At 43.9% G+C, this 12,501-nt stretch overlaps 1 protein-coding gene across 6 annotated transcripts; it reads right to left on the bottom strand.

Moving 5' to 3' along the window:
- Window positions 1-270: 270 nt before the first annotated feature.
- Window positions 271-11,300, bottom strand: LOC106562047 (heterogeneous nuclear ribonucleoprotein K). 6 transcript variants are annotated; one of them, XM_014126619.2, is made up of 16 exons: window positions 11,054-11,300; window positions 9,139-9,248; window positions 8,735-8,832; window positions 8,544-8,600; window positions 5,897-5,940; window positions 4,730-4,802; window positions 4,470-4,577; window positions 4,046-4,174; window positions 3,478-3,788; window positions 3,144-3,197; window positions 2,641-2,683; window positions 2,099-2,114; window positions 1,867-1,899; window positions 1,665-1,732; window positions 1,193-1,439; window positions 271-1,072 (listed from the first exon to the last, which is right to left on the bottom strand). In XM_014126619.2, exons 2-15 carry the CDS (start codon window positions 9,197-9,199, stop codon window positions 1,236-1,238), a joined length of 1,299 nt encoding a protein of 432 aa, XP_013982094.1. In that variant the 5' UTR covers window positions 9,200-9,248; window positions 11,054-11,300; the 3' UTR covers window positions 271-1,072; window positions 1,193-1,235. The 6 variants fall into 6 exon arrangements, with proteins under 6 accessions (XP_013982094.1, XP_013982097.1, XP_013982087.1 ...); XM_014126622.2 differs by having other exon boundaries at window positions 1,270-1,439; window positions 2,641-2,680; window positions 4,470-4,583; window positions 11,054-11,299; XM_014126612.2 differs by having other exon boundaries at window positions 2,641-2,680; window positions 4,470-4,583; window positions 11,054-11,299.
- Window positions 11,301-12,501: the final 1,201 nt, after the last annotated feature.

Raw genomic sequence — 12,501 nt, forward strand, 5'->3', positions numbered from 1 at the left:
TTCATCAACAACAGGTCAATTTCATGGAAATGTCTCTGGTGGGGAAAATGTACAATTGTTTTTATGCGGATTTTAGAATATTGACACGACAATCTGTCGCCAATTGGATGGCAACCTAGCTGGTTGTAGTTATACACGTGCAGCGTTCAAAGAATCAGCAAGTCGGAAATGTCCAAGTTTCGACTAGCAAGTAAACAGTTCATTTGTAATTATGATGCGTTAGCCCTACATGTCATAATAGAAAATGCCTGCCCCCCACCACACGTTTAGTAAAAGGTGGCACAGATTTTATTACTCAAGACTTCCAGCAGATACTACAGACGGGTAGAGCGAACATGCCACTCATATGAACATTTGTTACATTCCCCTTGCAAACTGACTGGCATCTACAAAGATCCCATCTAAAATGTAACAAATGCTTACAAACTGACACGAAAGCAAGTCTAAATGGATCAGAATGTCAATTATTATGTATGCATGAGTTACATCATGTTCATCCCCATGAGTGGCTTGTTAAACATCTGAAATCAGGTAGAAAACTAAACTCAAATTAAAATCAACAGTACTTTTCCTTTTGGCCCCATCAGTCTACCAACAAAATAAAACAATCTTAGCACTTATTCATCCTATGAAATTATTACTGTATATTTCAGTTTTTATACAGCACCTAGTTTTTCAGTGGAAAAAAAAAATAAGCAAAAAGAACCTACATTTATTTTTTTAATCATAAAATGTTCCTTACAAAACAAGATTACATTCTGCATGCTGTACTGACTGGGGGAGGAGTGGCTCAGGGGAGGCAGAGAGAGAACACATGAGTTTACTCCAAGTACAGAACAGCACAAGAATCCAGAAGAAAAAAAAGCAGCGCAAAAAATAACAGGCATTCATTCGACAGCTTTGAGAGAATTTCCAAACTTCTTCTAATTAAAAGATGGTGTGTTAAATGACCGGGGGAGAGCACATCTACCCAAAGCAGGGGAATGTTGGCTCTGAGGGAGAGAATGGGCATGGCAGTTTGGCTTCACTCCACTTCCCTGTTTAGAAGAACCGACCAGAGTACTGCTTCACACTGCAACACAAAACAGTGGAAAAGTGAATAAAGGAACCCCAGGAATCATTTCTAGAACTCCATTATGTTCAATTTCATTTCAATTAGTCATGAACAACTATTTTTTTCTTCCTTGATTACCACTGATAGGTGACGGGTTGAATAGGTTTCCACCATACTGCTTTCACCGGAGAAGAGGAAAGGGTGCTAGCACGTGCCTGTTCTGCAGTAGATACTGGGCGTTCTGGATCTGGTCCTGTGTTCCATTGATGGTGATGATGCGGTCCTCTGAGCCCTCTAGTGGCTCGTCTATCTTGATGGACGCTCCCGACTCGTGACGGATCTGCTTGATCCGCTGGCCACCCTTCCCGATGATGGAGCCGGCCAGCTACGACAAGTGAGGAGCCAGGGTTACTTTTCCCCAACAATGTGATTGACACAATGACAACCAGGTTTCGGGGGAAATTTCAACGACGTATGAATAGAGGCTTATGTGGGGAGTTTCTGATCAATCGGAAATTCTCTCAACTCTTTTTTTCTCCAGTACATATTTTATGGATGTGTGTGTGGTGGTAAGATTATGCTTGGGACTGCTATTTGATCCTTTACTCACATCTTTGGGGATGGTCACTTGTGTTGTGATGACGGGACCCCCGATGTCACTGTATGACCCTCGGCCACCTGGAGAGACCAAGAGATACCATTTCGAATTTATCCACTGTTGTGAGGAAAGTCATCCCTTTATAAAACGACAACGACAAAATACAGAAGCAACAAAATGAGACATGATACAAATGTGATCCATTTGCACTCACCAGACTGAAAGGGCTCCCACGAGGAATTGTTGTCTTTGAAAAGATGGAGGAAAAGAATAACAATACGTCACATTGTGGCTGACAGACTACATAGACCAACAGGGTGACAAAGGACAGGGGGAGAGCTGGTGGTGCTTGCTGGACAGAAAGGTCTTTACACCAACCTAAGAGACATTCAAACAGGGTAGAGACTACCGTGACCAAAAGTAAATGTGGAAGAGAGGAGACTCACCACCATATCCACCACTCTGTATTCAGCAGGACATGGGGAAGAGAGAAAGAGAAAATGAGAAGCTTATTACAACACTGAAACCTACATCAAGTCAATACTGGTTTACATTTAAGATTGAGCTCCATAATTTGCGCATATGAATCTTAGCTGCCCTATTCATTTTCGACTTTGTACATTATTGGTACGACCCTACCAACCCTGCCCAGAAATCGCTTTGGTTTCACCTCAAGTTCATTTGTTAGTTTAGCAGCTCCAGACTATGTACTCAGCTGCTCCTTGGTAACCAAGGAGACAACTGTTGCCAGGCAACAAGAGGCCTAACCAGAACGCTCGCTCGTTGAAGAGCAGCGCCACAGTGTCCAAACCACAGTGCTTTCACTAGAACAGGAAAACAATACCAATCCATTTCCATAAGTAGAGTAGCTACGACAATCCAAACTGTGTCGACTTGCCTACTATTATAAGACCAGGCAATTGACAGACTAACTCGCTCTACCATGCTTAAACCCTTATCCAAACGCAGAAATGCTGAGGTCACTCACCATGCTGTTGTAGCGGTCTCCTGGTCTTCCTCTCCTGTCGCTGCTTAGATAAGATGGGAGGTTGTCAGGGTTAACATGGCATGAGATGGAGAGGGTTCAGTTTACCACCTTTAGTGGACAGATAGTATCCCCCAAACCAACAGGCTGACAAGTCTATACAACACAAGTGTGACAAGTCCTTCTTGGCTTGTCGTTTAGCCACCCGAGAGTGTGAAGAGCCACAACAACTTGTTTTGGAATCAGTATTCATAAGCAGACACCGATACAGATGTGGTGTTCATATAGTCATCTACTTATAAGATAAGAGGTAATGTTGACAGAATAGCTACTGTGCCATGGCTAAAACCATATTGACGCCCATTAAATCAACAGAAGAGTAAACCCAGCATTTTCAACTCCACAGCCGAGAGCTCCATTCTCAAAAAAACTATGCTGATTTGGAGAAGTGGAAAAGTTTCACCCTAACCACTCTGCAGTTGATGCCTTTTACACAAATGACTTACTTTGGTCTGTCGTCCATGTTGCCGTGATAACTCTGGTGGGAGAACCGGTCCCCTCTGCAAACAAACACAACATGTGCAGCGTGACTCAGTGGAACTGTGCCATAAAATATTACTTTAAGGATTAGTCTGACAGTATGACTTGGGTCTATATGATCGCGTTAACATAGGAGAAATCCCTGAGATGATGTATATGACTAACAGTAGTGGGGAAGCTGTGATACTTACACACAGGGAAGGTACACGGTTAGATTTTTTTTAAACTGAGTAACTGAATATGATAGAGGTAGCCATAAACAAGTCAATGAAAGAACAAAAAGGAAGCTAATCTCCTTACCCTCCTCTTGGGGGTGGTGGTGGGGGGAGGGGCAGGTTTCGAGCCCGGCTCCCTCCACGCCCTCCTCTACCTGGCAGGGGAGGGGGCGGTCCCCGACGAGGGCTCATGTCGTCATAGTCCCGTCTGGAGGGGGGCATAGGTCGGCCCCCACGGCCGGGGGGCATGCGTTCAAAGCCCCCCCTGCCCCGCATGGGGAAGCCCCCCATGGGCCGCCGGCCCCGCTCTTCGTAAATCATGGTGAAGCCGCCGTAGTCATACGTCTCGTCGTAGAAGTTGGGGTCATAGGGCTGGGCGCGCCCTTTGATAGGCGCCTACAGAAAGATGGATAACACTATGATACTATTGAGATGCTACATGTCTGTAGCCCTGTGAAGAAATGTAGCTCTGAAATGACTACAATGTCCACAACTGTTGTAAATGGAATATGTAAAACAAACAAAAAAGTGTCTGCTGTTAAATTGGTACAATTCTAGTATAAGTGACTGACTTTCAGTGAGTTTCCATGTTTAGACACTGGTGATGGGGAAGTGTGTTGTGGTCACCGGCTCAGAACCGAACTCTCACCCACCTCAGATACCAAGTCCAGGATAACTTTGATGCATTCAACCACACGGTCTGGCTTCCCTCCAACCAGAACCACACGGTCAGTGGACTGAGGACAGCACTCCTGGAACAGCTTGATGGTGGTCTGGGTGTTCTGGTGGAGACAGAGGAAGCTCAACATGAAATACACCCGCAACACAGGAAGACTCCGCACAACGCCAAATGTTCAAAATGGGTTTGACCCTTCTTCAGCTTTGAGCATGAAATAATATACATCTTCCAATACACTCCCCATAGCCATCTAAGGAAAAGTGGGCAACAACGATTAAGGACTGATCAAGCACATGCACTACATTTCAGCTTATCTTTAACCATGATTATGGACTGAGTCAAGTCAACATTTTGAAACCAGTGGTGTACACATGACAGACAGCAGGATCCCATCTTACCTCTCTCAACTCCTTTATCTTGGCACCTTTCACCCCGATGATTCCCCCGGCCAAACTCTGATGGATCAGCAAACGCAGCTCGCAGTCAAAATCAATCCCGTTATAATGCTGGTACTAGGAAAAAACAGGTACAGATCAGTCAGGTCAAATACGGCCTTTAACTCTCGACTGAGGATCAGGGAAAAATACAAACCTACACATTTTACATGCATGTCATTTAGCAGACGCTCTTATATCTTTGGAGGCCGCGGGGGACTCACCTCTTCCAGAGTAGGTATGATCTTCAGCAGAATCTCTCCGATGGTGTCAATATCTGCACTCACACTCAGGATCCTGGTAGGAAATGGCATGTGGCCAAAGGTAATGATGCAAAACAGAAAGAAAATAAATAAATAAGTCAAATAAAAAACGTACTTTAAGACTAACACTCACGTGAAGGTCACACAGAGTTAAAAAAAACAAAAAGCAAAGGAAGAAGAGGACTGCTGTATACTGTACATCTTTTGGCTTTCCCAACACTGGACTGAAATACGAGCAACTTGACATGCACTCGCTTATCTCACATTCAACAAAGAAAGACAGGAAGATTGGAATGGGGCAGGTTTGGCAGGGCGTTAGATTACAACGTGAGGCACAAGGCTGGCCAGTCAGGGGGAGAGAGAAGCCTTCTTTTAATCATCATGTGCAGCAATTAAAAAAAATATAGAATAAAATCGCCATCACAATCGTGCCACCGGCACACCTTCTCATAGTGACAGGGGGTCGGGGGTAGAACAGAAACAAATAAAGAAAGCAGGGGTTGGGGGGGATGCGAGTGGTAACCACTAGGTGGCGGACAGGAGCGAGGGGGGGAATGAGAGGTTTGGCAGGCAGTCTGGACCGATGGGGGGGCCTGAGAGAAACCAAACAGGGAGATGCAGCACAAGGGGGGAAAAAAAGAGACGACAGTGATGAGTGACAGAGTGGGCGGAGCTTGAGCGCTCAGATCATGAACAGTGATGTTGAGAACAGTGGGGTGGGGGAGGGGCGCAGGGGGTAGGGGGGAGCAAGGTGGGCCAGAAGGACAGAGCGAGAAATATCATTGGCTTTCCTTTCCACAGTTCAAGACGAATAATATCACAGCAAGGAAACATCCAACAGTTCAATATGAACTACTGAAAGTGGAGGATAATTATTTTTAAATCTCCCTCTGTATGGGACAAGTAATTTCATTTATAGTGACAAAAAAAAGGTCCAAATTAAATGGAAATACCTAAATGTGGGGGAGAAGACAGAAAAATTCAATGGAACAATACACGTCTCCTGATAAAGGGGAAGGGGAGGGGTTCTATATGTAAAAAAATGTTAAAATGAAACAGAAGGCAGGTTATCAAAGACATGGTTCTCTGTTCTAATCAGGCAGTGAGGCAATAACTGGTGGGACATACCGCTCTGGGCCACTGCTGTCAGGGACTGATACACTGGCATTGTACTGCATTGGCCGTGGAGGTTGGCATTGGGCAAGGGCATTCAATCACATGATGTCAAGTAAGGTGCCCGTTTAAGGAGGGGCACGTTTGTGGGCGAGCGGCGGGGCGGGGCGGGGCCAACCGGGGTGTCAGGTGGGCGGGCGTTCAGGGGCGGAGGTTGGGCCAACGTCAAGGTGGGCAACGCAGGAGGGGCATGTCGATCCAGTACATGGGCAACGGAGGAAGGTGGCCAAAAATAAAAAAGTAAAGGAGAGGGAAGAGGGGGAGAAGGAATACATTTTAATTGAATACACGCTATACTCCATCACTATACTGCTTTAAAAAAAAGAAAAAAGAACAACGGCGACTAGACTGAGCCAGCTCTAACAAACACACTGTTAGCTAAATGGACTGCATGGCTATAGAGGTTGTAACAGACTATAGGTCCGCTCAGGCTTTGAGACACCAGTTGAAGGGACATCGCCACAGTCCGGTATAGTTTCAAAGCTGTAAGGGGCATTAGAAATCACATTCAGAGTTCAGTAGGGAGGACCGTTTCCTTTTATCTGAACCATGAGAATGCCCCACCCACACTCGACCCCAAATCTGGTCCAATCAAGCCAAACCATGTCTGTCCACATGAGCCAACCTATAGATGTGCCATTTGGGAAAGCGAGAATCTGACTACTGTATAAAATAAATCTGCTGTTGTCTCTCCAAGTGTTCAGACATGCACCATTTGACCAATCAAGTCAAACAATGACAGTCAGTCTATAGATGGGAGATTACCTTTATCAGAGGATAACCATTTAATACAGGGATCACGTTTGTTTAATAGGGCTCGTTAGGGTTGTCATTAGAAATGGGGTTGTTGGATACCATAATGTCTATGAAAATGTTAGGTATACAACGTCAATTATTAGTGATGGGAGAAGAAAAAATATATATATAATTACATATCGCAATATTTTTGGACAATATGATATCTATACATATAAAGTACACCCAGAAAGTATTCAAAACCCTTGACTCTTTCCACATTGATACATTTTAGAATAAGGCTGTAACATAACAATCAACACAAAATAACCAATAATGACAAAGCGAAAACAGGTTTAGACATTTTTGCAAATGTATTAAAAATATAAAACAGATCTTATTTACATAAGTATTCAGACCCTTTGCTATGAAACTCGGAACTGAGCTCAGGTGCATCCTGTTTCCATTGATCATCCTTGAGATGTTTCTAAAACTTGATTGGAGTACACCTGTGGTAAATTAAATTGATTGGACATGATTTGGAAAGACACACACCTGTCTATATAATGTCCCACAGTTGACGGTGCATGTCAGAGAAAAAAACCAAGCCAAGAGGTCGAAGAAATGATCTGTAGAGCGTCAAGACAGGATTGTGTCGAGGCACAGATCTGGGGAAGGGTACCAAAACAATTCTGCAGCATTAAAGGACCCCATGAACACAGTGGTCTCCATCATCCTTAAATGGAAGAAGTTTGAAACCACCAAGACTCTTCCTAGAGCTGGCCGCCCGGCCAAATTGAGCAATCGGGGAGAAGGGCCTAGGTCAGGGAGGTGACCCAAAACCCGATGGTCACTGACAGAGCTGCAGAGTCCAGAGATGGGAGAACCTTACAGAAGGACAGCCATCTCTGCAGCACTCCACCAATCAGGCCTTTACAGTGGAGTGGCCAGACGGAAGCCACTCAGTAAAAGGCACATGACAGCCCGCTTGGAGTTTGCCAAAAGGCACCTAAAGGACTCTCAGAACATGAGAAACAAGACTCTCTGGTCTGATGAAACAAAGATTGAACTCTTTGGCCTGAATGAAAGACGTCACATCTGGAAAAAACCTGGCACTATCCCTTTGGTGAAGCATGGGGGTGGCAGCATCATGCTGTGGGGATGTTTTTCAGAAGCAGGGACTGGGTGACAGATCCTTGATGAAAATCTGCTCCAGAGCGCTAAGGACCTCCGACTGGGGCGAACGTTCACCTTCTAACAGGACAATGACCCTAAGCACACAGCCAAGACAGCGCAGGAAATACAGGTGTGCCAAGCTTGTAGTGTCATACCCAAGAAGACTCAAGGCTGTAATTGCTGCTAAAGATGCTTCAACAAAGTACTGATCTGAAGGTTCTGAATACTTAAATAAATCTGATCAGTTTAAATTGGTAAACATTTTTACAATTCTGTCATTTGGGGTCTGAATACTTTCCGAATGCATTGTACATATTTATTTGCTACTGTAGGTAGCGTTAGCTCACGCTAGTCTGCTGTGTCAAAACTCTGGTATTTCATCCTATAGCTTATTCTCCATCTTTTTAAGTAGTAAGCCAGCAACTTTATTTCCCTGAGTGATCAAACTCATCCTTATGCTCCCCCTTGTCTCTGCAGCAGACATGGTGAACAATAATACATTTGGAACGTCCAATCACAATACACAGAATTGTGACAATCATGAGAATCGCAATACATATTGTATTGGCACCCAAGTATTGTGATATCGTATCCTGAGGTCCCTAGCAATTCTCAGTTCTAATAATTATAGCTTTACAGCAAATCCCCTGGTCGAGGAAAATATTTGATGCTGCCAATTCTGTATACTCACGTCTGTGCGTAAGGCTTTTATATTCTTGCCACCCTTTCCAATAACGGCTCCAGCATTCTGAGGGGAAAAGAGGGTTTTACTTAGGGACAGAATGGGTCAGATTGTTCCATGTCTATCATTCAGCGGACTATCAAGAATTTCTATTTTTAAAAAGAATAGGCCTAAAATCCCATTTCTGTTGACAGGCTTACTTTGCTCTGCAGCAGTACCCGCAGCTCAACCATCTCGTCTGTGTTGCGAGAGCGCTTGAAGGCCTGCTCCTCCTCCATGTCCTCGGCAGGGCGTTTACCTGGAGGGAGAAACCTGGAGCGTTAGCCTGATGCTACACTGTGCCCTATACATGTTCCAGCCAGGCGACAGCATCCACCCAGCATGTGTTCAGACCCTACCACTCCCCTTCCTGGATCAAAACTGGGCAGAACTGCTCCAAAAACAGCAGTGAATTGGACAAAAAAACATGGCCATCTGACATGCAGTCATGGTGCCAGCATGCAGCTATACCAGTAGTCCCTTCTATAAAGACTGACAACACCCTCTTTTCTCCAATAGTTGATATGTCTGATAATGCATTGACAGAATAGCCTTCATGTCTTACCGTTAGTGTCAGTGTTGCTGAACGTGGTCTCTTCTTCCTGCTGCTCGATTTCTGTCTCCATTGTCTTGCACCAGCGGTGAAACGTGAACAGCCTCCTCTCTGTGGATCTGCTGTGGGGAGGCAACAATGGAAATAAGGCTATGCCTCTTGAGGACGTGTCAGACAAGACTTCACCAATCCTGTCACTAATCAAACCTGTTGCCTTGCCCCTGCTTACAACTAGAATGACATCCCAAAGGCTGGCAGATGGCAATAGTCGTGTCATCTTACCGTCCAAATGCATTGTATGCAGCCGGCAGTACATTCGTATCCCTCGTGGACCGGTTCTTACAACATTCTCAATTCAGACAGCATAGGCTTTGATTTCCTCCTAGTTAAATTATAATCCTGGATGTTCTGTTTACATTCAGCCAATAAAGTTGCAGCAGTCTGTTTTTTTTCTGACCCCTAACCTAATGCAATGCTGTATCTCATTAGTGGAAACCAAGACTCTCTTGGAGGGTCTGCTGGTTTGGACTAGCAGAAGTTACTTTTCGCGGCAGGTAAGGGAAAACTTATGGAGCAGGTTAGGAGAATTAGTGGCAGGTTGGGACGATTAGATTGTGGTTAGGAAAAGGGTTAGCTAAAATTGTCCCGGACTCAAACATATCTAGTTACATCCAGGTCTGCCTTGAGAACAGTCTTGGTTTCCACTAATGCGACGCTGCCAACTCAACAGGCTTGCTTAAAATAGACCGAACCCCTGGTCTGAGTTTAAACCTGATTGGCTGAACGTGATTGAAAACATCCGGCATTGGCTTTTAGCCACTCCAGTAGCATGGTGGTGGAAATGGAAAGGAAAGTACACATTTCCCCCCCGTTTTTTTATTTTATCCACAGAGGATATGAATGTATTGCCGGCTGCATACAATGCATTTGGACGGTAAGATGGCACAACTTAATATTGCCATCTGCCGGTCTTTAGGCTACTTTAATTCCTATTAATGCCGTGCCACAGGATACACAAATGTACTTATTATACTGTAATTTAACGTAAAACATCCCAAATCACCGCCCTTAATACGAGTGGTTGCCGCTTGATGACATAGCTGAATGTAATTTTAACGGGTCAAACGGCTCAAATTAACTCAGTACAGTCGCCCGACAATTTGTTGGGGGTAGTTTGCCACCTCTTATTGTAACTAGCTAGATAAGTAACTTCTGGTGTGGGTGTAAAGTGTAAGTAAGGGATGACATTAGCAAGTGAACGTCTGCTTAATACTGATGTGGACAAGCTATTTATCTAGCTAGTTAACGTTAGCCAGTCAATGACCTAATGCGTGGCAACAGTGGAAGTAATCTAGCTAGTAACGTTAGCTTGCTACCCAACTAGATTACAAGGTAGCTCTGAAGGCCTATAGTAGCTAGCTAGCTACTTCTGCACAAACACATTTACAGTAACGCGTTATCTAGCGCATATTTTTTTGGTCAAGAAGTCGGCTGTTATGTTTCTGTTAACGTTGTCTGAACCTGTATTAGCTGGTTAATGTTAACCAGGTAGTTATGATTATTGGCTAAACCCATGTGTAACGTTACATGCGCTGTATGTAGCTAGGCGAGTTAGCAAGCTAGCTAATTAGCCAACTACAGTATAAAACTAAGGCCGTTTTGCATAGTTAAACGTTAGCTACACTTTTCTCAACGGAGGTAATCGCAAACGTTTGGGTAACTAGATTAACTAGGCTCAACTCCTAGCTAGCTAATATTAGCGATACAGTTCGAGGCGTGTCCCCAAATGAGCCCAAAACTGATTTAATTCCCCAATGACCGATTCAAATGTAAAATAAATAACGCTAACTAACAAACAGCCTCAAATAATTGAAAGCGAACCACTAACCTATTTAGATTGTTTAAGCTAAACTAATATGAAACAAACCTGCTGCCAAACCGTGTTCTTCACAGCCAATTTTTGTCCTGAAATTGGTTGAACAATCTTCCCATTACAGTCGGGCCGCAAAATAGGGCGTCTGTCTTCTTTCACTGATTGGAGAGTGCAGATTCGAGATAACAAAATATTGTGCCGAGATTGGATAAATCAACTGCCTTTCAAAATCAACACGTCTTCAAAGAAATGTGGGCTGCGTTTAGACAGGCAGCCTAATTCTGATATTTTTTTCCCACTCGTTTTCAAATGTTATAGTAGCCTAGGCTATGTCTAATCACATTTTATTTGTCACATGCTTCGTAGACTAACATTTAAATGCTTACTTAGGGGTCCTTTTCCAACAATGCAGTTAAAGAGAAATAAAATATACATTTATTTTATTTCACCTTTATTTAACCAGGTAGGCTAGTTGAGAACAAGTTCTCATTTGCAACTGCGACCTGGCCAAGATAAAGCAAAGCAGTTCGACACATACAACAACACAGAGTTACACATGGAATAAACAAACATACAATCAGTAATACAGTAGAAAAAGTCTATATAGAACATGTGCAAATGAGGTAGGATAAGGGAGGTAAGGCAATAAATAGGCCATGGTGGCGAAGTAATTACAATATAGCAATTAAACACTGGAATGGTAGAATGTGCAGAAGATGAATGTGCAAGTAGAGATATTGGGGTGCAAAGGAGCAAGATAAATAAATTCAGTATGGAGATGAGGTAGTTGGATGGGCTATTTACAGATGGGCTATGTACAGGTGCAGGGATCTGTGAGCTGCTCTGACAGCTGGTGCTTAAAGCTAGTGAGGGAGATAAGAGTCTCCAGCTTTAGTGATTTTTGCAAATAGTGACACGAGGAATAACTCCACAGTAAATAACAATGAGTGGGAAAAAAACGTACAGGGAGTAACTGTACCGAGTCGATGTGCAGGGGTATGAGGTAGTATGTATATAGTAGGGGTAAAGTGTGTGTGTGTCCCAAGACACTGCATCTCAGTGCAAGAGGCATCACTGCAGTACCTGGTTCGAATCTAGTCTGCATCACATCCGGCCGTGATTGGGAGTCCCATAGGGCGGCACACAATTGTCCCAGTGCCATCCGGGTTTGGCCAGGATAGGCCGTCACTGTAAATAAGAATTTGTTCTTAACTGACTTGCCTAGTAAATAGAGGTTCAATGTAAAAAAAAATATATATATATATAATGATTTATTTAACTAGGCAAGTAAATAAGAAATTGTTTTTAACTGACAATGACTGCCTAACCTGAACGACACTGGGCCAATTGTGCAACCTCCCTATGGGACTCCCAATCACGGCCAGTTGTGATGCAGCCTGGAATTGAACTAAGGTCTGTAGTGACACCTCTCGCACTGAGTGGCACTGCCTTAGACCGCTGCGCCACTTGGGAGCCCAAGTTGGGGTGTCATTGTAAAATAA

Source organism: Salmo salar, chromosome ssa01 (genome assembly GCF_905237065.1).
Source record: "Salmo salar chromosome ssa01, Ssal_v3.1, whole genome shotgun sequence".
NCBI lineage: Eukaryota > Metazoa > Chordata > Actinopteri > Salmoniformes > Salmonidae > Salmo > Salmo salar.

Excerpts from the sequence above, each read along its gene's own strand:
- LOC106562047 (XM_014126588.2), bottom strand. The coding sequence starts at position 9,199 with ATGGAGACAGAAATCGAGCAGCAGGAAGAAGAGACCACGTTCAGCAAC. Across the intron at positions 8,601-8,734 it reads GGGTACTGCTGCAGAGCAAA|AATGCTGGAGCCGTTATTGG; the intron begins GTAAGCCTGTCA and ends TTTTCCCCTCAG. Across the intron at positions 4,175-4,469 it reads AGATAAAGGAGTTGAGAGAG|AACACCCAGACCACCATCAA; the intron begins GTAAGATGGGAT and ends TGTCTCCACCAG.